Consider the following 26,263-nt stretch of genomic DNA (forward strand, 5'->3'; position numbering starts at 1 on the left):
AAGTGTGGTGAAGTACTCTAAAAGACACTGTAACTGGAAAAAGGACAAGAGTGAGGTGCAGTAACAAACAACCCAGCTCAGAAGAAGCATGCAGACCCTCTCCACAGTTTTGAGACAAAAGACACTTCCTATGGGCGGTAACAAGAGCATGGCCTTATGCCAGAAGACACTGTAGAGCAATGCAATGAAATGCCAAATCACAGTTCCTAATGCTCTCAAAGCATTTTTAGTAATAAATTCCAGTTGTTAAAATATTCTAACATGGAAAACTTCTTCTGTTCATGAAACAGACAGCCAGTAATATGTCACAGTAATATGGGAATTGAAGAAAGTTTTTTTGTTCAGTTGCAGGTTTTACTCCACCACCTTCCTTGGTCTGGACGGCTATTCTAGGACCACAGCACTTCAATAAATTCAGCTGGCTTACAGCTTGCACCACTATAGCACCACTACTATCTCTAGCCTTTGAGCAGCTCTCTAAAACTGAGCATAGTCTAGCCCTTTCTCAGTTCTGTTTCACTGAGAAAAGCAATCTGAAATGGTGGAAGTAAGCCCAGCTTGCAGCTGTTTCATTTGGATTTCAAAACTTTTCTTGACTAGGAACCAATTTGAATACGCTAGAGCAGATCAAACATCACCAAGATGGCTGTACATTTTGATCACAAGTTTGTACCCTGCCTTTCTATGTACAATGCTAAGATTAATGTAATTTTCTCAACAGTACTTTGATAGCAGCTCAAACCATTCCTACTGAAAAACACCCATTTGAAATGACAAGCCCTTTTAACAGCAGGTGGTTTGGAGCACTTCACAGACTTCATGACTGCAACTTTCACCTACCACATCAGATGCTTTCAGGTGGTCAGATGTACCTTTCCCTCAGCTATTAAAAAGCTATGAAATTGAGTGGCTCACAATTGTTTTTCCAGCCTGATTAATGATTTTTCCCTTCCCATGGAATAATGTAACTCCCAGTTGCTCTTGGCTGTTCACATTTTAGGACTTGGCTGTAGATGCATTGCTGAACCTTGACTTCTGCTACCTCAAACAATGAAAGACTTGACATTTACCTAACATGAAAGAGCGTATTTTGTATTCTGCTGGGAAAACCTGTGCCAGAGCCAGCTTGTAGCAAGTTCCCAAAAACTAAAGCTGGATGACACAGTTCTCTCCATGTCCTTACAACCATTTTGCAATTTTCATCATTAGGCAGCAAATTGGTGCAAGACAAGTTTATAGAAAACCAAGCCTGACTAACCTCAGTGCTCAAAGCCAAAAGTTACTTTTACAGAATGACTCCTGAAGAAAGAGCTTTTACCAAGTTTCTCTACCAATTCTACTCTGTCAGAGGCCCGAAACAGCCTCAAAACAAAACATGCTCACCCAAAGGAACTATTGGTTTAATACTTAAACTAAAATCAAGATTCAACATACATAAAATTTTACATGTCTGTATGCATACACAAACTTTAAACATTCATTTTAATTCCTTACTTTTGGTTCATAATCAGGATCATTTTCTTCATCTGCTTCTTCTTCTCCCTCCTGAAAGAAAACACTTAATATTTCTCTAGCTTATCCACATTCAGGTTCTGGAGCCATTTTCACGAAAATTAAGATTAAATTGTACTCAGAAATACATTCACTACCACTTTATGTTATACATATTGTATTACTTTATCCTCCATAATGTGTATCTTTTGACATCAGCAGCAGCTTAATTTTTAAGATACCTTAAAGGTTGTCTTAGCTTGGTTTGTTGTTTTTTTTTTTGTTGTTGTTGTTGTCTTGCTGGTTGTTTGTTTTGTTTTTTGGGTTTTTAAATTATTCATCTGAGATCCACAAAACAGTATGTTCTATCTTATTTCAGAAGTAATTCTTAGTGTCCAGAACACTCAAAAACTAAAGGTACTCTTATTCTAGATAACAAACTACAACAGGTAAACTATTTGAATCAAGGGCATCTGTCATCTTACCTCATCATCTGCCTCTTCACCTTCCTCATCATACTAGAAAAGAAAGTAAATAGTTTTGATAGCATTATAAAAGCAGCCATCTATAGGTCACGTAGATGTCAGAGACCACTCCACATGGTGATCTTAAGAGACTCATACAATGGTTTGGGTTGGACAGGGCCCTGATGGTCATCTAGCTCTAATCACCCTGCCATGGGCAGGGAAACCTTCCACTAGACCAGGTTGCTCAGAGTCTCATCCAACCTGGCCTTGAATATCAGCAGGGATGAGACATCCATAGTTTTTCTGCGCAACCTGTTCCAGTGTCTCACAACCCTCACATTAAAGAATTTCTTCCTAATATCTAATCTAAATCTAGTCTCTTTAAATTTGAACCAAGAACCTCTTGTGTCTGTCAGATACAGAAACACTTTTTGCATCAGCATGAGCAATGTTCAACTTCCCCTGGTGAGCTCCGGCAGAGCAGACTGTCCCTGCTCCGTGCAGCCCGGGAGGAGCCGATTACGCTGCGGTACCACTTGGGGACAGCAGGGGACAGCGGAGCCCAAAGCAATCCGTCCTGTCCGCACCTCCCTCCTCCACAGCCTCAGCCAAGCCTTTCCAACAAGGGCCAACAGTTTTGATTCTAAAAATTTATTTTTAAGACAGCACATATCTAAGCCATCTTAACAGTCAAACTGTCCTTGTTTAGAGGAGGCAGCAACAGAAAAAATGTTTTATACCTGCATAAAGTTCTGAGGCTTTGTGGTTTGACAATTTCAAGCTCAGCTCTTTTAAAACACTTAAGCTTTCACAGAACTCGTTTTGATTATTTTGGCATGCTTTGGATGTGCTTATCTAGCTTTTTTTTTTTTTTTTAATAAGAGAGTACTTTTGAAAGGATGAGGCTTGAATCTCATAGAACTTCATAGCCCAATGTGACTGTAAGCACAAAGAACAGGCTCAGCAGCTAGATAAAGTCTCATTTGTTCTCTGGCAGCTTATTACAGTTCCACAAAGTATTGGGTACACTTCTCCAGAAATGCCTTAAATACAAAATTCTACTATGACATCCTCTGGATGATCAGCTTTTAGCACTGCTTTTGGCACAAAACTCTGAAGTCACTACTTCAAAGAAGAATTATTTCTAAGCTGCTCTTTCTGAACAATCTAAGAAGCTCTGCTGCAACTAACATCCCATTCTACAGATACCAATGTAAGAAATTCCCAAGGTCTTTAAACAGCATTATGTCAAGGTTTTTAGTGGTCTGAATGAACATTATACTTACATCATCATCATCATCTTCAATAGCTTCTCCAGTGAAGTACAGTACTGACCGGGGGACTATACGTTCACGCAAGAAATGACCTATTTCAAAGTCTGCAGCAAGGATTGCCTCGGAATCATCATCCTGCATAAAACAATATTATTTCCTAAACTATAAGATGGTAACTACTTTTGACACATACACACAAGTTACATGGTTTTGATGTGGTCAGATTTACACAAATCCCATCACTGATTTTTTTTTGTTCCACTGAGCTGCTTTACAGAACTGAACCCGAGGGGCCAAGTTTGACACTTTGAACAGCCCACCTACATTATACAGGGAGGAGCTGCTGCTTCAGTAAGCCTAATTATATACAATTCTGGAGTTTCTTTTGTTCCAAGTATCAAGATTATCTATTATCTCCAATAGTCTTTCAGTTCATATGCACAATATTCTTAAATAACTGAACAATAGCCAGGTGAGCCTATCACAATAAAGATTTTACAACCTACTTCTGATTACTACAGCACATCTCCTTGATTCCCATTAGACAAAGCCACTATTGAAGCACTTGAACACCTAAAACTGCTCTCTGATCCAATCCTAGACTTTCACTCTTCTTGTTTTCATACCAAATGTTCTGCTGTCTCCCATCTGACCAATTACTTTCTTTTCGGGTCTTGTTTTTCTAAACATTATGAACATACAGCTTTTGGTGTCCATGCCAACTAGAGTTCTAACAGCATGCTTCTGGAAGCTTTAATTTTGTATTTCTCACTCTAACTGCATAATATATTCCCTACTGTTAAGTATTTTGGTAGTTTTTCTCCTTAGAAAAACACAGATTATTGCCATAGTAAGCACACAAAAAAGCAGGCTCTTGTAGTTTTCTGTTCCTGCTTCATTACTTTCAAGAGTTAAACATTTCTCAAGCTGTTAACAGAATAAAACACAAACTGGATACATTCAGCTATTAGATAAAATCATCCAAAGAACACATCAGATCAAAGACTAATAATGTAGATCACTACATTTCTACAACTGTTAACAATCCACAAGGTAGCTTTCAAGGAAGGATAAACTATTAAAGTTGACTAAACTAAACTCCACCATCCAAATCAAACACTCCTCCTGAAAAAGAAAACTCAAATACATACTAGTCTTCATAAGTATTCTCAGTTAAAGACAGAAGCAGTTAAAGCTGAGGTTGCTTAACAAATTCTAAAATTCCATAAACACTCCATCATAATTTTTTAAATAAGCCAACTTACCAGGTCTCCACTTTCAGGAACTGTAGAAAAAAAAAACAGAAGAAACAAGTGAGTGAGATACATTCTACATCTATAGTTAACACATGTAAACTAGTGTTCAGCTTACCTTCAGGAGGACTGAAGAAGTTGAAGAAAGAGTCATTGGAAACAGTTTTTGTCACCGTCCTGACTGTTCCGCGGCCCTTATGTTTTTGCTTCTTCTTAATGGTTTTCAAAGTAACATTCTTTCCTTTTTTCCAGTCTATTTGGCAACTAAAGAATAAATTTAAAAAAAAAATTACAGGGAAAAAACCCACAAGCACCTGCAGCTTAATACCATTCCCATTGTTACAAATATCTACTGAGACTATCACAACTGCTAGAGACACAGGGAAGAAAAAATACTAAGCTAGTATTTATTCAGTCCTATCTTTTTATTAGTTTATCGGTTGAGAACAGGAGTAACAGGTTAATTTTAGGGTTATCTTCATCCAGAAGTTTTTCCTTCTCCGCTCAATCTCTGAAATGCTAATTTTCATTAGCTAACAAATAGTGCCTAATTTTCTATCAACAACTAGTATTGCACCATTTTAAGAGCCACCCATCCATTACAAAGCAATGTTGTATTTGGGCATATTAGTAATATGCCAAAGTTCACCACACCTATCATTATAACCAGTAAGTCCTTAAACAATGCATCAAGCAAGCACATAGGTTTTGGCTGATTTTGAGTTGTTTGTGAGGGTTTTGTCTTCTTGTGTTATATTCATTTGTTTGGGTTTTGTTGTTTTGGAGTTTTTTAACTCTACCCTGCTTACAGAACAAAATCATGCCTACGGGCTTCCCTAACAGTCAAAGCATTCTGGCGACAAGTAAATGAAGAAGTCACATCAGTGAAACTAACTGCATTTGCAGAAGTTTCTGATTAGATTCTTTTACAGACTAAGAAATTGAGTTGCTTTGGGACAAGAAGGGGCTGTCCTAGTCACAAGAGAAAACAAGGACTAGGAGTCAATAATTTTTACGGAAGCAGTGGCATCTCACACTGATCTCTGCCAAGATTCATGATTTTCCAATCAGCCCAAACTGGGGAAGACAAAACAGTTTAATCAAAGCTACTCAAGCACTTAAAACTAAATCTTACAGGACTTTGCAAAATGTTATAAGTGACTGGGAAATAAAGAGGCAAATAAGTCAGTAGGAGCAACTGGAGATTAATTTAAGAGTAAAACCAACACTGACTATGCAGTGATAGGCTGCAACTTAGTTTTTATCACTCAAAAGATCAGTCAGAACACTGAAGACTTGAACACAAAAGTTACTGAACAGGCCCAAGTGTACTCATAAGAATAATTATGCACAACATAGTCTTCTCTCATCCCTCTGTTCACAAAAGGGAAATGAGGAAAAAATTACTTTAATAATTTAAAACAGAAGATTTCACTAACAAAGGAGTGTGACAGCTTTTTAAAAAGAGTAACCTGGAATTATATGACTATTCTCTGTTTCTCAAATAGATAGAAATTCAAAGGCAAACATGCAATGCTTATAAAACAAAATGGATAACTGCAATATAAAAAGTAAATCTGGAATAAACTCTCCAAAATGCTGCATGTCAGAAATACAAAAAGATTAAAAGAAGCAATCAAATTCTAGCAAAAGCTATCCAGGCCTAATAAAAGATAACACCATCCACCTTTCAATTCACCTTTAGTGACTGCAGAATGGTATTTCTAAACAAATACTGACCATATTTTTAATTTATATGCTTATATAATATATATGTTTATAAATTATGCAATACAAATAATATCTTTTTCTATATTGTATTGAAGTTATTGGTAACAACTAAAAAGCTTGTATCAAACCTAGCTGTTCCCAAATAACTAGGGGAAGTATCTTTTCCAGCACCTCCCCAAGATGCTGTAAAACTCTACAGCTGGATAATGCTAAGGAAAAACCTGTTATATTGCTCTAAAGCTATCTATTAGCACTTACCCTGTACAACCCATGATTTCTGGTCCATCAAAGGAAAACGGATCAGAATCATCTGGCTCTGACCTCATTCTATACGTCTTTGTCAATACTTCATTTGTGAAGTAGTCGTTTGGTTCAAAGTGAAATTCTAATGTGAAACTCTTAAAAAGAATTGCAGAACAGTAACTTTAGTTATTTACAAACACCTTTAACTTCTTAACACCTAAATCCAAGCAGAACACATGCAACAGAATACATTTTTCTCCAATACATGCATAACTTATTATAGAATTTGCCACCCCAGTTTTACAATACATCTTCAAATCTTTTAATTTACTTGATCTTGCACTTTCTAGTCATTATACTGCTTGCAGTAATGACAGATCTCCCAGCACACAGATTTCCTGCTACTAATGTATAGGGAGATTTTCTAAATTTAAAAATATTGCAACTTAGAAAACTGTCTGATTTCTGCCAGGGAAATATATGAAATTACAGCAGTTACACAAAAAGTACCCTAAGGTATCAAAATGCAATGGTGAAACCTAAGTTATCAGCTATTAAGGCAAATCTCATCAGAAGCTGAAGGTTAAATTTAGTATACATTTATTCACAGGGTGATGCAAGATTAGCACTAGACCTTGTACTGCTTTCTCAGAAGCAGCAGCTGAGTATTTTCTCATGATTTCCACAAGACAATTGGCTATCACAGACCATGTTGCTAAAATACAAATAATTTTTAAGATAACATAAAAGTAATCTTGTTTAATAAGTCAAACTAACCATAGGTTGTCCAACTTCTGAAAATTTCACTTTTATATCTTTTAAGTATTTCAGGATAGGTTCATCATGTTCCTGTAGAGAAAACACAGTGTATTTAATTTTCATAACATTCAATTACACACTGATTTAAGGCCTCACAGAGATAAAAAGCCATGTTTAGAACAAGTTTGACTTAGGAAAAAAAAACTTGTTACAACACTAAAATACTTCCATGAACATGACCAGCAGATGGCAACAATGGCTGTTACAGAGTCCCCAATACAGTACACAACCAAAACCCATGCAAACACCATGTACAATTTTTAGTAATGTCTAATATACTTTTCACACACACTTCTATGAGCACCAAAAATTCATTAGTATTGTAGAAGAGGTTCAAGAAATAAAACACCAGGGAGGTATTTCAGTGCTCTGTACTCTCACTTGAAAAGTTACCAGAGATGACATCCAAGTAACAGTTCCATTATTGCTCTCCAACAGACATATCAAATATCATAGTGTTTCTACTGCTTTCTTAAAGACACCTGGATTAATTAGCAATGCAACTTTAAACAAAGCCAGACCAATGCCTACCTGAACCATATCACTGAGCAAGTCCACATTCTTGAATACTGTCAGCCAAAACTCAGGGATTCCTTTAGGGTCTTCTTTTTCTTCATCTTTTTTTTCTTCTTCAAGCTTAGCTTTCTCTTTCATTTCATCCTTGAGAAAATAAAAATATTAGGTTTCCTTAATTTTAAGAGTGTGCATAAGGTTCATCAGTTCTTTGTTGATATCAGTGTCATGTGTATGTTTAGGCAACCGTTAAGAATTAGCATCATTATTAATATCAAGAATCATTACAAACCTGTTTTTTTAAAAACTTCAGCTTAATTAATCTTGTTTCATGTTAAAGCTTGAGATATTTGATGAGAACCAATTAAGATACTCACTGAAATTTCTTCGTCAGCATCTGCTTTCCATTCACATTCTTCTTCTGTAGGCTCATAAATGGCATTGATGATTTCACTTCGCTGGAAGATCAAACCAAGAATATTTTCTAATTTCCTAGTCAATGCAATCAGCAATGCCCTAACCAATAAATTCCACATCCTAAATTACACAATTAGTAATACATTAACTTTCTGCCTTCTGGCTCTAGAAGATTGATTCAGCAGTTAGGATGTTTTCAACACCCTAAAATAAACACCAAAGTCCCAGAAAAGTTACAGTATCATCTGACATTGCTCAATTACAATGAGGTTTGATATACTGGAGTAATTTTGGTAACTATGGAACAGTTAACTTTTCACTCTCAATCTTAGTAGATATTCACTTGGATGGCAAAATTGTATCAATTGAAGGGGCACATATGAGACCAAATTTGGAACATGAGTAAATTTTCTGGTTTTTGTATTCTCTTGCTGTATTTTAGATGAAGCTTTAAAGTACAAATCAGAGTAGCAGTAAAATACCTTGTCAAATAAGGGCTGATAGAGAGCAGCATACTTTCTTTCCAGCTCATGAACTTCCTCATAGAACTTTGCTTCTATCTGTGCACACTGAACTTGAAGGTTCTTGAGAGCATTCACACGTCTTTTAACAACTTTAGGCAAGCTGAAAAATTCAGTGACAGAACTGTTATTAACACTGCATTTTAAGCACATATTGATCTCTCCTTTACCAGACTCCTTGCAAGTTAACCAACTTGTACCACAACAAATTTTACACTCTGTTTTAAGCTTTAGAAAGTTTAAATCAAGCTGCAACCACTTTCACCAATGAGATTGAAATCCTTCACACAAGCTCTTAAACTGAGGCTCAACCACGGTTAGAACCAGAGTATTCCAAACACCTGGGTAAATCATGACAGAAGTTTGTGCAATGAATCTTCCTTATAAAAACAAGTTCTACATTATTAATGAGTAACAAAGTAAAATCATAGCATTGAGTACAACTAAGAAAGGTCTCACCATTAATTTGCTTGGTTTTATGAAAAAGTTCAAGACAGTTGAGTTATTCTTTGTTTAGAAATTTAATCTTCAAAATTTGCTGCTTTGTTTCCCTGAGTGCAGCAGATGGTAGCACTGTCTTTAAATACACTGTCTGACCCAAAGTGAGCCAGAAGTGGTTTGCTAAATGAGCCGCTGTATTACAAATGTGTAAAAGGGGAGCAATTACTGCCTGCCTCATAAATGCAGACCAACTACGGAAAATTTTGGCAAGAATTTATAGCAAGTTTTGATACATGAGAAAACCACACCAAGTGCTAATAATAACACTCCTGTACCAGCTAATGCTTACAGTCAAAGCATAAAATTACTATACTAGAGACACCAGGCCTCCAAGTATCTGTCCACAGTTTAAATAACTGATGTTTCAAGACCAAGGCAAAGCTACAAAAGAGATTCCAAGGAGCAGGAAAGTACCCTATGAAGTGTGCCATGCTGTAACTGCAGAGGAAAACATCAGCCACTGTAAATATTAGCATTCTTCGTGAAACTTCAAATAAAAACTCTTCAAATCTGAGATGCACTACAGTGTTAGACTATATTAGTTTTTCTGCTATCTGAGCAGCACAGTGGTTTATGACCACTAATGCCATAGACAACACTGTTCAGAAAACAAAAGAACCATTTTAACAGTCTGCTCATACTAAATGAATGCTGTACCTTTCTACATATCCTGCAGATGTTCCTACCAGACCATCAAGTCTTTCCTGAAGGGCTGCAAGAATCTGAGGATTTTGCATCATCTGCACAGTCAACTGCCGAGCTATATTAAAAAATAAGATTATGTAAGCACAAAGTGCATCTCTTGGACCATTCTTGAAAGAATTGTGCATTAAAATAAAGAAAATTAGACAAGCAAGAATTACAGATGCAGAAGAACTGTTGAAAACTGCGTGAAGTCTCCCCAGTACTAAAATATGTTTCTGATTTTAAAAACCGATTTCCATCCAGGATTCCTAGAGTATAATTTCCCCTCTGATTCTCACCTAAAACAGCTGGGAAATCACTGAAGATACACATTATTCATCTCTAGGGTCCTGTGGGACACCTGAATACTTACAATTTAATTACTGTATGCCATTTAATTACTTCAGCTAATTAATGTGCTCCCCAAAATTTTGCAATCCGGTTTTAAAAACATTTCTTTCAATAGAGTAGCAAAGCATAACATCTTGAGCAAAATGTTCTATTTTAATGTTATTATTCTGCTCAAGCAAACTTGAAATGTGGCACTGTCAGCAGTCCTAGTAATTTTATTGGAGATATTATTAATTACTGTTTTTTTGGCTAATTGCTCTTTAGATTCCATCTGTGCCCCCACACTTTAAATACAAAGCATGAGTAAGACTGTTCAGCACTGACAAAACAAGTATTTTGATATGCGCTTATGTTTTTTGTTGGGGGGGAATAAAAAAGGATTTATTAATTTCAAGAGTGGTAACACTAAGCATGATTTGCTCTGCTCATTGTCAACTCAGCAGCAAATTATTAGCAACTAATCAAAAGTAAGAGATACACATACACATATATGCACATTAATTTTTTATACTCAAAGCTTCACATGTGTGAAGTTTTTAAATGTTTTCAGTTTTGAAATAATCCTGTTACATATCCACAATATTCCTGTCTTTTCCAATTATACAGGTGGCTAGTGCTGCCTGAACCTGGTATTAACCATGACTACAATGAGTAACTGCAAACAACTAATAAAAATCACTCAATTTGAAAAAAAAAAGTCCTTGCTTCAGAACTTAAACACAATTGTCCATCTGAAATTGTTTTACCACTTTCTATTTTTTTGCAGTAAAAGCGTTTTAGCACACTAACTAGAAAGCACATATGCTTAAAGTTTAGAAACTCTTGGTTTCAACATTACCTTTGCTGTTGGCATCTTCACCAGTTTCTTCTTCTTCCACTTCTTCAACATCTTCCATATCCTGCTGATCAAGTTCAGACTGTTCTTTGCTATTAGAAATATTCAATAACAGCATCAAGAAGTTAATTTTATAATATACTGTAAGGAGCTTAAAGAGCTCAAACTAGAGATTATGTGGGTAGAAACAAACTGTTGCATCTTTTGACCTATGACAAGCAAGTCTAAATAGCCAAACAAAGCCAAATTTGTCTTCACAGAAGTTTCACATTTGACAATCCCAGAACAGTTTAAAGAATTAGCAACTGTCCAGAATTACAAAGTTTCCTTTTATAAAAACTTCATCTCCTGCTCTTATCAACCAGTCAAAGCCTCCTTCTGCTCCTCATTTGTTCCTTAGATGTGCAGGCCTTGAGAACTGTGGGTAGGATCACCTACACTACACTTCAAACGCCACAAAATAAGAGCACTCGAAGTATAGAAAAAACCCTACACGGAGTGAAACAATAGGAATGGGCAATATCATCTGTTCTTACCCTCTAAAATTCCAACTAACATAGGAAGTTGACTCACGCCTCCTTCCACTTTTTTATTTACTTATAATTAAGATCCCAAACTCATTTCTCATGAGGAACATAAGCTTTTCTCCCACATGCTATAAACCTCAGGCCTTGCCACAGTGCTCAGGGTCAGTATCTAGACCCTGCCTATCCATTATCTGGAGAGCCCAGCCACAATAAGCACAGCACAGGACACATTCAGAGGCTCAGTAAAATCATAGGCAGATTTTACTTACTTGTCTATGTCTGCCATTCTGCTAGATTTCAAACACTAGGGAAAAAAAAGAAAAAACCACGTAAGAACAGCAGCACCAGATTTCAGTTATAAACTCTATGGTCATGTGCCATAATACTAAAAGAAACGCAAACCATGTCAGCTTTATGAAACATGATAAATATATATTGCAGTCTGAAGCGTGGTACATATCCCTTGCATATTTTGAGCTGTCAGTCTTTAAAACATATAGAAATTTTGAAAAACTTTGTTCTGGTTTAGGACCTATAGATCTACTCACATAAACTCAAGTACCAAGTACCAGCAAAACGCCGTGTTGAGTTTTAGATCTTAGGGCTGTACTAATATCACTGACTGAAAATTAGTCATAAGTATAAAACTGGAATATAACCTGAGAAAAACTGAAGCAAAAAGGGTGCTGGTAACTGTTTACTCATTTCCAGCATGTGACTGCAAACAGAACATACTTACAGCTAAAACAATTTAAGAATGAAGATGCCTTTTTGTGGCTTTACTTTTAATCCCAACTTTACAAAACCAATCCAAGTCGTTCCTCAGAATAGCCACAATACTGCAACGTTTTACAAAAAAAAAAATGATGCCAGGTGCCAGGCTATTTAACATGACTAATTCCCATGTTCAGAATGATCACAATCTTCTTAAATATCTCAGTGAAATCATAAACATAATCCATACACAGTAACTAGAAACATTTAATATTGAGACTATTGCAAATCTTGCATACCAAGAAGAAACTATGTTCTCAAATATATTATAAAACAAGTAATATTTTCTACCAACAAAACCATACTTGGGAGTCTCTTCTCCAAAAAGATGTTTTAGGTAACTTGAAGTCTAACACAATACTGTGCACAAGAAAACACTGTCCCGTTATTACAACCTGCCAGAAACTCAGAAGGCTCCAACTACCAGGAATAATTTGCTGGCCCAGAAAACAAGGAAACCAATGCTTTAGAGTCTCCATTTTACCTGCTCTCCAGTAAGCTAAACAATTTCAAGTTTCCTTCAGGAATTTCAACTCCTTACAATGCATTCAAATGGGAATTTTAGCAAAGTGTTGGACAGATGTGTTCCAGAAAAAGAGAAAGATGTGTTTGATCTGTCCAAAGTGTAACACAAAAACACAGTCCCAATAAGACCCGGATATTAACAGCCAATATGAAGAAACATCTTAGAATCCTCAGAAATAAATACCCACATTTTATGTAAATATAATCTAAATATAGTTTTTCTGGTGTCATAAGTATGTCCCAAGAATTCCATGAAAAGAATGTATCTGATGTCCTCATTTAAGACCACAATCTCATAGTGCCAAATAAAGATCTAGAATGCAATCAAAAAGATTCTATTCCCTAATATGCAGAAAAACTAGAGAACCAAGTCCATCTATTTCAGAAAAATAATGCATTATTTGCTAATAAATGGGATGGCAGCACTGCTATACACCAAAGAACATCTAACAATTCAGTAAGAGGAATTACAGCAATATTCTTGACTCATTTTATGCAGATCACATTTGCTTGTCTTGTGATTTCAGTTTTACCCATGTAACAATTCCCTGTAACAATTCAAAAGAATCTTTGAATACCATTCTCAAAGATAGCACGCACTGAAGACCTACAGAAACAGAAAGCATATTACAATTACAACTCTCACATACAGGTCCCCATTTTACTTGAGCAATGTAACAATTAGCATTATTTTTTGATGTACACAACACTGTATCCATGAAAAAGATACTACTTTTTCCTTATACAGTTCCTCTTGTTTTTAATGCAGGACCATTTCCAGAAGGCTGATAGTACTGCTGTGCAAAAGAGCACAAGATGCACAGCTCACCTGCCTCTCATACATTTTTCTGCAAATGCAACACAGTGATGCTCCTTGCAGAGGCCATCAATTCCTTTCTCTGTTCTCCCCATCAAAAAACGCTTTAATTTCCATAAAACAGAAGGTAGTTCTTTTAACAAACATGTGACCAGTGGCAGCACAAACCCTGTGGTCTCTCCAAGTCAGTGGGATAGATGAAACAGCAGCTGAAACACCTTAGAGGTTTTCTGAAAGAGGCCAACTTCCACGGTTCATTTAAACATTGTTTCCCAAATGAAGATAAGATTGGCTATGACCAAATGATGCATAAAAACTTTAAGCATCCATCCCACCTCCAACAAGGACCATTAGCCAATACCTTGGGAAAAGGCAATGACATGGTAAGAACTCTCCCAGGAACCCTTCTAGCTTTCAATTACATTCAGAAAAAACACACTGGATCAGAAGTGCAGGTATTTGACAATGTCATAAAAAATTTTTATTTCAGAAACTAGTCCTCATTTTCTCCAAAACCATGCAAGAAAACTTATGATATCACTCAAGTTTCTCAGGTGCAATATTCAGCTCAGAGATCAGTTTAAAGATTTTTCTACACTATGCAACTGTGCAGCAGAAAAAGTTTCACCAGCAGTCTCCTGTTACTGAATTCCTTACTGAGCCCTTGTTTTCACCTCTGAACAACTGCTTGTCATCACAAACTTTTATCCATCCTTTCACTGTTCATCCTCTTTCCAAGACCATTTCTGATCATGCTAAAGGCATTCATCTCGCTACAGCACCCTGTGGGACTCCAGCATCTGCCTCTCTCTTCTCATTGCAATGGGCAATCACCCTCTGCTTCCTGGCTCTTAAACAATCCCTGCAAGCACTGTATGGTTTCAAATTATGGCCCAGTTTACTCAAAGACTTTGAATAACATTCTTCAAAGATTTTTTTGAAATTAAAATAGACTGTATCAAGCAGCTGTCAGCTTTAGAGCTTCTCTCTAGTGTGTTTCTCTCTCTCATCCAATTTTTCCTAGTCTCCTTGCAGCAGTCTTTTTCATGTCCCATCCTTTCATCTTCCCTCCATTTTTTACACAACTCAGTATCAGAATGCACACAGTTGGAAGAGTTCTTCTGCAAACTGAGGAGGCACTAGTGTCTGTCACGACAATTATCTGCCAGCTCTAGACAACTGTTCTTGAGTAAGGAGACTACAAGGCACTGCCAAGAAAACTATGCTGGCAGACATTTAGGCTAATCTGTGCAACCCACTAGCATGGAAGAGATGTAGTTGCATCACATTTTGTTTACTGTCATTTACTTAAACAACCATAAGTTTCTCTGCAAACACAGCTCTACCGGCTAAAAAAAAACCCTAACAGAAACAAAAACAGTGCAGAAAAGCACCGAGAAAATGCATTGCTTAAGAGCAAACAACCTCCACTATTTCTGCGCAATGCCCAGTTCAAGGGGTCTAATCTTCAGAGTTTCAAATACACTGCATAATAACACTCTGATAGATCACTGCAGTATTTATTTTGCAGCATCTCCCCAGCACTAAATATTTAAATATAGAACTCATATCACTCCACTTTCCGTAAGACACAGCTGTCCTTCTCAGTTCATTCATAGATGCATTTACTTTCATAAACAGCAGCTACACCTTGGCATGTGAGCAACATAACCACTAGCATCACTCCCTGAAGTAGTGCCAGGGACACATCAGTTCATCAGTTGTCAATGCAGGATTGTAACAAACCTGGATACACCTGGTGTACTACTTCAAGACCCAGTGTCTGGGTAACTGTTTTGGACTAAGATTCTGCTTGGAATATAGGCCTCCTGACTGCATGAAGAGGCTTATGAGCACAAATAAAGGGCAGTCTACATCCCTGTATAAAGCCATCATGCAAAAAACTTTACTATTAAAATATTTTATTACCCACTTACTTGAAAAGCTACAGCCACTAACTGCTTGAATGCAGTAGACTGCATTATGGTCAAATACAGAGGTGCCTACAGGCTTTACTTACAATGTTTTGCTGTTCATTGTAAAAATATGCAGAAGAAAAGCAACAGTTATCTTTTCAGGGCTTGAAAGAGAATGTGTAGGAAGTTCATGCTACAAAAAGAAAGCAGAAGTACAGAAAAGCAAGCTACAGTGCAAGTTTCCGATAGGTTTTAAATTTAAAACCTTTCACACAGGTACCTTAGGCCTGCCTGCCATCACAAGAAAGTACGTTCTTTATCAAAATCAAAAAGTTGGAAGGCTTAATGCAGCACTAGCTTGCCCAGTGTTTTGAGCGTATCCTGCAGAATTACTAAAAATTAGCAAAACCCCCCTACAATTAAAAACTTATCAAAACTGTGTGACAATTTGCTATTTTCATTGGGTTTAAAGAACACTTGATCTTGTTAAACTGTCAGGTTTTTCAAGAAATGGAGTTTGATACAAGTGGAATGTTCATGTGTTCATCCTCAAGTAAGTCATTAGTGAGCTTTCAGTTTTCAAGGGTTTTCATTTCTTCACTAAGTGATTTTTTAAGTGAAGATAGAAATACAAACTCCAAGTGTTCAGTGCTTCCAATCTTTCCTTTATCCACACAGAAACTAACCTGAATTTGCACAGAGGCACCAGCCATGTTACAGCTAGGACACAGGCTTTGGTGAGAAGCCTTTTCTTTTTCAGATCAGCTTTACATGTCCCAAGTAAGCACACCACTATTAGATTACCCGGACATCCGCTCGCCCTCAGGAAGACAGGTCACAGCGAGGTGAACTACAAGCCAGCTGAGGCAGCAAGACATTCCTGAGACACAGTTCCTCCAGCAAAACAACGGCATTTTTGCACAAGCCCCAAGGCTGGCAGGCTGACAACACATCTCAGCTGTTCAGCAGCTCTGAGCACACCACACCACAAACAGTACCCGTACCCTCCCCTTTCAGGAAACGCCTCTTCCCCTTCTCTAGACAAATTGCTCACACAGGAGGACAGCTAGTTGTACTTAAAAAAAAATCATCACGATTAAGTCTGGTAAACTATTTGCAATGTGTGCAGAAACCAAAGGTGCCAGACAAATGACATCATACCAGCCAAGTTCAACTCTCACTAAAGAGTGGGAAACTCAAGAGCAATACATTCACTAGAAGTTACTTCTAACTGATGTTCTTGCCTAGAACTCCAGGACAACTTGTAAGAGTTCTCCTTACATCATCATCAATAAATACAGGAAACAAAAATTAAAATATTGTAGAGATACATTAGAAAACACTCTTTAACTGCACATGTTCAAAATAATTGTCTGGGGTGTTTTGCTCAAAACCTCGAACAGAGGTTTGTAACTTTAAAGAGCTCAGATGCTCTGCACAGTGATCTTAAAGGTCTTTTCCAACCTAAACAATTCTGTGAGAACTGAGTGCTTAAAAAGTGCACAATACATTGTATAGAGTTTCACAATTCAAATGTCTTAGTATTACAACCCAAAAAATGCCTCACTCATTCCAAAACTGTTAGTAGAAGCTATGGTAGCAATCACAGGGTAGGGAAATTGTTATGAGAGAGAAGATCATACAGTTCAATAGTAACTAGGAGAAAATTTAGCTCTTCTCCAAAAAGAAGCAACTGAATAATGCATCAGGTTAAAAATGTCATTTTAAAAGGGAATAAAGCAGAAGACCAAGTGTTTCCTTTATACTTCTGAGATCAAATTCATGCATCCATTACCACTAGCATGAAAATGGTCATGAAACAAGGGGATATTGTATCTATTACTATCCTGAGGGGAGACCTCACCACTTCCTGCTACAACCCAAAATAAGGCTGTAGCTGGGTGGGGAGTGGTCTCTTCTCTCAGGTTAACAAGCAACAGGATAAAAGGAAATGGCCTCAAGTTATGTCAGGGAATGTTTAGATGAGATATTAGGAAAACTTTCTTCACTGAAAAGGTTGTCAGGCATTGAAACAAGTAGCCTTGGGAAGTGCTGCAATCACCATCCCTGGAAGCGCTCAATGTTGATGCGGCACTCAGGGACATGGTTAAGCAGTGAACACAGCAGTGTTGCGTTAACAGCTGGACTTAATCTTAGAGGAGAGGCCTTTTTCAACCTAAACAATTCCATGATTAACACAGCAGATAAACATATTAAACAGATTGTATCATTCATCTTAGGGAAAAAAAATATGCCTTCTTAGGAAAGCTGAAGGTCCAAAAAAGAAAATCAATCTCAATCAAATGAGCAGAGTAGTGCAGTGCTAGAACATCAACATACCACATCTGTATGAAGAAAGACTTTATCAACCACTGAACTCTCCAGAGACAATTCCTTTATTAGTGACTCAAAGTTATTCTCTTAACAAAAGATTTCTAACTGTTAATGTAGGAACAAAAATTGACAAAATTTATTTAAATTTGCAAATCTAGAATAGATAATTAAAACTGTCTGCCCAAATACAGGAGTATGATAGAATACAGAATACAATACTAATATATAAAAGCTATTAAGTTCTGCATAAAGAGTCTAAGGAGCTAATGGTCAGTGGAAACAAGAAATCCAGGTGCCTCAATACAGTAACAAGAAGGTGACACTGGACCCTTGCAGTAACTCCAATCCCTTCATTTTGACACAGCTTACTGTGCTAGCACCAACTCATCCACTACATGCAAAAAATATGCACAGTTAACAGCAGAAATTCTAACCGGCGTGGCAATATATAGGAATCTTTAGCAGAGGCTGAAGTAAGGTATCCTGACAAAGCAGAAGAGGGTAAGAAATTCAGACAAGAAGCAGCATTTCATGAAACACACTCAGAACAACTTCTAGCTATGCAAATGAGCTTAAATATCCAAGGTGGGAAGCACTCATATCACATGAGAGATACATTCCTTTCACAAAAGGAACATGCAGTTTCTCTTCTGAATGATCTTCAAGTCAGAGGAAGTAAACCCTGCTGGAAAAGCTTATTGTAGCTCTTCTTTAGCTATGCAAAACCCTATACCCTTCCTTTCATCAATGTCTGAATGACAGTAAAGTTAAAAAATGTTCAAAGCGTTTCTTTGTACAGTGTTAGACCCTCAGTTACATGAGTATCAGCAGAGTCAAGAGACAGAGGCTGTCACAGGCAAGTATCTTTTATAACTCATGAAAAGGGTTAGGCAAGTTTGAAGTTACTGGGCCACTGTACTGATACATCTCGATTATGGTGATGTGGCAAAATCCAGATTCTGACTGTAGAGAACAAATAAACATGATAAAAACATTAGAAGGCTGAACCAATAACACAACACAATTGAAACTGCTCTTTCCTCTTCAAGTGGCATTATTTTGCACTCCCTAGTAAAGGGAGTGCCTCCTCCTGAGGTAAAGGCATCAACTTCATTTGCCAATGCAACTATTTCAGTAGTCCTTGCAGGCCTCTGCACAATACACGTATACATGTAACAGCATGAAAACACATCTTCCACATCACAACTTACAAGTGCTCTACACTTTATGAGAATGCCAGTTGATGGGAAAAAAAGTCAAATTCTGCAAAACAAAGCAGAGGGATCATATATATATAAGTAATAATATTACTCAGCTATTAGTAACCTCAGGATTTGTTTTCATTCATGTAGAACCCCACTGTAAGCTTTCCCCTGAATTTTTATCAGGAAATGAGGATTCAATCAACAAATACTGAACTCCTCTCTCTGTAGTATATTTACTGCATTTTAGATAGTGCCTGCTTACTCTTTCAGCAGAAAAGAACCTCCATATCAAGAAGGAGATGGACTACCAAATTACAAATTAAAATAAGGACTAAACTACATCTGCATGCTTGTCTATGCTACTGACCTGAGCTCCGTGATCATGTTCTAAAAATAGGGTAATTAGCACACAATGTTGCCTTTGTTCTGAATGCCAAGATTCTGCAGCAGAAAACCTAACAATTTCTACTAAGAACAACCTCTCATTACTGGAGAAGTAACAAGTTTAAATCTAAACCTGGAAAAATTAACAAGGATTTTTTTTTAAACAAACTACTCACTATAGCTTTTTATGGTTTTACTTTTTATCACTGATAATAGGAAGAAGAGCAACCATCCTAGAGGGTTGAAATCAAAGTCTTTATGTATAAAGAAATATTTGAAATTTCCTAGGACAGTATTTCCCAACACAGTTCATGTTGGTGCAGGTATTCAGTTTGTTAAAAAGTGGCAAAGTAATTTAAAAAATTGTCTTTGAACAAAGTTCTTCTGGTAGCAGGGTGCACTGTAACATCTTAATAAAAACCAAACTTGTGCGTGCCACAACATCAAACAATGGCAAAGAGCATTAACTGGCTGCCTAGATCACCACATAATCAAACACAACCATATTGGCAATTACATTGCTATCTGCAAAACTCACACGCTGCAGCATTTAAGTTTTTATCCAATTTGACTTCAAAAACATCTAAGCATCCTTCTGTGAAAAGAAAGTTACAAAATTCTGAAAAAAATGTACACATTTCAGAAGTGTGCTTTTTGCTAGACCATCTGATGAATGCAATTTTAAATTCATTCACTAATCAAGAAGCCACTGAAATTCCTAAAATGCATTTAGCAACTTCTTTGTTAGCTTCTGTTCAGTATTTTTTCCATGGAAGCCAGGCCACTACTAGACTACTAACTCTAAAACACACAGTTTTCAACCAACAAGTTAATGTGCACTTAAAAAAGAACACAACCACAACTTTTAACACATTTTGGAGGCTTTTGGGATGAGATGTTACAACTGGCAGTAAAGACCCGACAGAGAAGAACGCCCATGGTTATGGTTTCAGCCAGTCACTTTCAAATGAATACAGGTGCAGTTTAAAAGCAATTCTAAACATGTAGTAGGGCTACAGAGAACTTGAACCACGGAACTTGAGCACTGTTTACAAAGTTATCTTCAGAAATACTCTCTTGTGAATTTCATTCAATCTTGCCTTTGGCACCAATACAGAAGTATGTGACACCTCCAAAACACTAAAGATGGTGGTAAAAGAATCAAGAGAAGGTGTCATGAAGATCTCACCAGCTCAAACACAGCAAGCATGTTTCTGACAAAGCCACCTTGCACACACAAGAAACACCATAAAGCACTATACCAACTCACACTTCAACATTCAAAGATGAGTTATTTCCAAAACTGTAGTATCACGATTTAACAACCGCTTAAAAGGGTGACTCAAATGAGGCAAAATAAATAGTGTTGAAATCTAAAGTAACAAATAAAAGATGCAATTCTAATTACTTTAGAATTCAAAAGGTCAAAAGACATATATAATGGCATGCAGTCCACTGGGGACTTCTACTCAACATGCAGAAGTGGCAAGATCTGAAATGAATGCATGGTGACTAAAACACACAATTACAAAATATGATCATCAGTAATGTATCCTTAATGAAAATACTGTATCCATTGCTCAACACTGAAGAGAGGAACCACCTCAGTTAAGGGCCTAGCAACATGAATACCTGAGTAACAGAAGCAGTTCACATTCTGCATTAACAGGATTTGAGTAAAGAGCAACAAGAAATGACACAAAAATACATACATAAACAAGAAGTTGAAAAATAACTGATTCAAACTTGGTTTCAATATTAACATTTTTTTTTCATGTACCCTCCGTGTGTTCCTCAACTTGACTTTTCAATGTCTATCAGGTTTTTAATGAGGGCCTGAACTAAACCAAAACTTTCCCTTGTGGGCAATTCATCCCACAAGAAACATGAAAGAACTGCTTCTTTTTCCTTTGAAATACTGCGTATTAAACAATACCTAAATAAAGTAGTGGATTGAACCAATCATAGTGCAGATGGTCAGAAAAGATAACAAGCATTTATGTTTCTATCCCAGGTCTTAGAAGTCTAGGGGTTTGTCCATTCCAGATTTCAGGCACTCACTTTGTCAAATCTCATAACAAGAATCTCCAATACTTGGCTAATTCTAGTATCTCTCATGTTTTGGGTGAAGGCTTCTTCATTGTTCGTTATTTGGTAGTGGTAGTTTTTAAAAGAATAAATGTATAAAATTGTCAGTTGAATGCTTCAAAGCTACAGGTACATCCAAAACCCAGTTTTTGTATCTAAAATTGGCTTTCACCTTTTTAACATAAAAATCTACCAAGGAGCAACTGGTAGTACTTTCTTCTATAGTCCTCAATGACGAGGTGAAACAGTTGATGTGCAAACTGTCTATTCATTATGGCAAGTTAAGATTTAAACTGAAACATCACCATTGCAAGTCATGTCTGTGCAGATGGATATTCAAGTACACGGCCCCCAAAAGCATCTGTATTTTCCAGTACTAAAACCTAAACAGCTTTCTGTCTAGGAAAGACCTGCAGTTTAACCTTTGACAAGTAGTTAGGATGCAGATAATGTCTTCATTTAAGCAGATGATGCAAATTCATTTAAAAGATTAATCTTTCAGGAAAATACAACTTACTTCATATCCTAAACTATTTTTAAGGTATTCTAGAGTATCAAAGGTAAATTAGCAAACTTTTTTTATTGACTCCAACTGAAGCTTTAATCTGCAATATGTGAAGTCTTCCTGAAAACTTAAGGTCAAAAGTTATGACTAAATACACAAGTACATCAGTAATTAGGATTTTTACTTCTGCATTAACTTTGCTGAGCCAGAAAATAATACAATCATTTAGTGTAGAAAGCCCTCAAAGCCCTCACACGTTGCTTCTAAATAGCATAATTTTTCAGAAGGTCATCAAATGAATCCCCAAGCAACTTCTGTGATGCCTTCCAGGCATGTCTGGTTTTCTAGACAAATACATTATGACACCAGACCTACTCTCCAGATTAACAATGTTGGGTGATGAGGAAATGCACTAACCTCTGAGCTGAGTGAGAATCAGCTAGATTGAATTAGCTTTGATTACAATCACTTTTGAACACCAAGTAATTTACAAATGAAAACTGACCTATAAGCATTAAACCCATCATCACAACCCTTCCTCAGATTAAACACGTACTCTATTATTTACTAGCCACCTCCCTAAGGAGAAGCTCCAAGGAATGCAGTTGCCCAGAGCAGTTGAGAAGACTCCTCAGCAGTACTAAAATAAAACCAGCATTAAAAAGTCTCATTTCTGTTTGCAAAGTTCTGTCTTCTGTGCAAATGGCTATTTGTACCTCACAAATACCAAAGCACTCCCAGCTCATGGAAAATCACAGAGCTAAAGTTGCACTGAAAGTATACATGGACACAGAAAAACAAACAGGCATTGAAAGAACACCTGCATCTCCATTTTCTGTAACCTGTGCAATTCCTGCAGTTTCCTTTAGAATCAGATCTTTAGTTAGAGACATGCCATGTTTGCAGCTGTTTCACAAGTACCTGAATATGAACTGCATTGCAACTACATTAGCAAAAAGGTACCAGAGACATGTTCATTATACCTGTTGTTCTACTGGAATAAACTGGCTTTTACCAAAGGATTGAACCAAAATTCAAAATAGGAAGATTCTTGTCTTATCCCCCCCCCTAAAATTTTTCATTATTGAAATTAATATCCTCAAGCTATTTTACTCTCTGAAGGAATACCATTTCTGCCATGATAGGTCGAGCTCTTTGTGTTACCACTGCTTTAACTTTTAGGAGCCTAGTGAACAAACAGGTTTTGATCAAATACAGGGTAAGCCAAAGTTTCCTCATAGATGTGGAGTTCTGTATTAGAGGACACAGCCTCAGCCTGGAAGATCCAGGTCTCACTCAGGGTTGTGAAAATTCTGTTAACAAAGGTTCATAACACCATGCCCACATCACCCTGGTTTCAGTTTTGCTTGTGCACACATGCTCAAAGTTAAGGAAAACACCACAACACCCCTTTCCAAGGTGTTTAGTAAGCAGGTCACCGTAACAAGTACCCCACCTGCTCCCAGGAATAGTTCCTGAGTGAGGCAGGGGGTAGATGATGCACAAGGAGCACTCCTGTGTATATGTAAACAAGCAGCGCTGCAGCAGATCTGGCACTTGTGAAACAGTGGGCTGGCAGCACAGATGCAGCATGGTACTTCTGCGTGCTTCCAACACTCACTTCCTAGTCTTGTCAAAGTCAGACAAAGACCAGGAGCTCTGAAAAATACCAATCTACCACCTGTGCACAGGACCAACATTCTGTCCTCAGAAACCAAGAGTACACGATATCCAAGGCTTGTCACAAAGCACAGAAAAAGTGGAGGGCAGTAACACTGCTAACATGTATCACTCACAGGACTAAGTGGGGCACACACACACAGAAGCTCAGGTGTCAGTGGCCTGTTCTAAGCACTTCTATCAATGTTTCAGGTACTCAAAGCCTGAGCGGCCTCAACTTTGGTCTGGTACAGAAGCACCCAAGCCACTTAAATTTCCATATATGTATATTTTAAATGCTATCTTCCTCTAAGGATTAATGTAACTTCTGGATTTACCAGAGACTGGAAACCACTCAGTTTGCTTCAATCAAAGTACAGCACTTCTCTCATTCTTTAAAGAGGACCATTGCAAAACGCGCTCAGCAGGAAGGCTGCTAAAAAGCTACTAACATTTTTGTGAAAAACTACCTTTATCAGTTCAGAGCCCTAGGCCTTAACTCTTCTCTCAAGTTTTATTTCATGACTGTAATTAAAATTATCAGGCACAATCTCCTGCCTGATTAATGTAGCATCTACCAGCAGACGTTAAAATCCCAAGAGGCGCTGAGCAGAGGAGAGTATTTGTCATACCTTGCAGACACCATGCCCACTTCTCTTAACCTCCATTAATGAGTTGGAACACGCAATGTTTTCACTAGAGTGAGATACACTTAAAGTGTACCTCAACAGGACTTCAAACATATGCCTAATTGCAGAGAGCTTGGAGATAAAATGTAGAAGGTGCTGCTGTATTATTACTATACCAGTTGCTTGAAAAAAAGGTTTGGTTTTTTTTCTGCAAGCAGATGAGGTCAGTTTTTTAGCCAATATTGAAAGTCTCACAAGTACTGGCAGTATAAGGCCCCTAAACATTCAATATGGAACAGAGTATGTTTTATACGCATACACATCTAAATGAATTCTGAACACAAGATAATACTTCCACTTGTAATTACTAAATCCTCCAGGTAGTTTCTCAGCCTTCCTTGGGGACACTATTTAGGGTGATACCAGCTAACAGGCACCCGGAGAAGCGACATGTTGAGCTCCCGGACACCACTCTACCCCGAGGCAGGACGCGGGAGCTGCCCGTCCGCTGGCTGAATCTCTGGGTCCCCCTGGCAGCAGCAGAGCACAGCACACCCGCGCCGCGGCTCCGCACGCAGCGGGAACAAGGCGCGGGAGGCGGCACAAGGCCACGGCGCGCTGCCATCCGCCGCCCCGCCATGTGCGCACACACCGCGCGGGGCCCCGCGCCGCACCGGCACCGGGCCCCTCCCGCGCCCGCCCCGACGCTCACCCGCTCCTCCCCGCGCCGCTTTCCGGCCCCGCCGCCCTCCCGGTCCCCGGCCGCGCCGGGCGCGGCCCCGCTCGGGCGCCCACGTGTTGCGGGGCCGACCCGCCTCCCCCCGGCGCCGGCCGCGCCGCGGGCCCGGCCTAGCGCGGCCCGGGCGCTCCGCGGGGCGCAGCGGAGGGAAGCGCGGGAGGCGGCGAGCAGCGCCGCTCGCTGCGGGCCCGGGGGGCGAGCAGCGGCGCAGCCGCCCCGCGGGCCGGTACCCGGCGTGGCACGGGCACCGCCGGCCCCCCGCGTCCCGCCAGCTCAGGGGCCCCGCTAGGCCGGGCCGGCATCCACGGCTTCCCCGCGAGAGAGCGGGGGCCCGGCGCCCTTCGGCCGCCCCCCGTGCCCCCCACACCCCGAGGCCGGGGCGGCGGCGGCGGCCGCGCTCCGGCGGTACCTGCGCGGCCGGCGGGCGGCGGTGACTCAGGAGCAGCGAGGCGGAGGCGCCGCGCGGCCGGCGGTGAAAGGACCCGCGCTCCCGCCGCTCGCGCTCATATAGAATTAACGTCACCACGTAACCCCCCTCCCCCGCCGCCCGCGTCTCATGGCAACGCGTGCGCGCGCCCTCGCGCCGCCCGCCCGCCCCGGGAGCGCGCGCCGGCCGTTGGCCGAGGGCGGTTGGGCCCGAGCGGCGGCGCGCGCGGAGCCGCCCGCGCCGGCGCCCGCTCATGTACCGCGCGCCCGCTCACGTAGCGCGCGGCCGCGGTCCGGGGAGCGCGGGGGGAACGGGCCCCACGGCGCGGGGCGCCCCGCCCGCCGACCCGCACGGCGCTGCCCCGGCAGGAGCGGGGCGGGGGCGCAGCCGCCCGCCGGTCAGGGCGCGATGCTACCCCGACTGCTCCGGTGCCGCCTTAAGCCTGAACTCGGGGGTTTCTGTAGGCACCTGAGCATAAATAGAAGTTACTCGGGCAGGTAAACTGTATTCACACAGGCCGCAGGGACCGCAAAACCACAGACAGTGCTAGCTTTCCTTGAAAAACCAAGCTGAGCGCCGTGGTGGTTCATCAGTTTCGACCATTTCTGCCTTGGCTGGGGTGAACGGCCAAAGG

The 26,263-nt window shown here is 39.3% G+C and overlaps 1 protein-coding gene across 2 annotated transcripts in view; it reads right to left on the reverse strand.

Annotated features, from left to right (window-relative positions):
* Positions 1 to 25,777, reverse strand: part of NAP1L1 (nucleosome assembly protein 1 like 1) — a 28,782-nt gene extending 3,005 nt beyond the window's left edge. The window contains exons 1-14 of one of the 2 annotated variants that reach the window (XM_038153795.1): positions 25,612 to 25,771; positions 11,897 to 11,931; positions 11,104 to 11,192; positions 9,888 to 9,990; positions 8,691 to 8,832; positions 8,169 to 8,249; positions 7,810 to 7,938; positions 7,237 to 7,308; positions 6,475 to 6,614; positions 4,604 to 4,749; positions 4,498 to 4,517; positions 3,245 to 3,367; positions 1,977 to 2,009; positions 1,495 to 1,545 (exon numbers count right to left, since the gene is read on the reverse strand). In XM_038153795.1, coding sequence (XP_038009723.1) covers positions 1,495 to 1,545; positions 1,977 to 2,009; positions 3,245 to 3,367; positions 4,498 to 4,517; positions 4,604 to 4,749; positions 6,475 to 6,614; positions 7,237 to 7,308; positions 7,810 to 7,938; positions 8,169 to 8,249; positions 8,691 to 8,832; positions 9,888 to 9,990; positions 11,104 to 11,192; positions 11,897 to 11,913 — 1,146 coding nt within the window. In that variant the 5' untranslated portion in view covers positions 11,914 to 11,931; positions 25,612 to 25,771. Of the gene's footprint in view, positions 1 to 1,494; positions 1,546 to 1,976; positions 2,010 to 3,244; positions 3,368 to 4,497; positions 4,518 to 4,603; positions 4,750 to 6,474; positions 6,615 to 7,236; positions 7,309 to 7,809; positions 7,939 to 8,168; positions 8,250 to 8,690; positions 8,833 to 9,887; positions 9,991 to 11,103; positions 11,193 to 11,896; positions 11,932 to 25,611 lie in introns of both variants that reach the window. The other variant, XM_038153796.1, reaches the window with a different exon arrangement.
* Between the last annotated feature and the right edge of the window lie 486 nt (positions 25,778 to 26,263).

This window comes from Motacilla alba, chromosome 1A, assembly GCF_015832195.1.
Source record: "Motacilla alba alba isolate MOTALB_02 chromosome 1A, Motacilla_alba_V1.0_pri, whole genome shotgun sequence".
Lineage (NCBI taxonomy): Eukaryota > Metazoa > Chordata > Aves > Passeriformes > Motacillidae > Motacilla > Motacilla alba.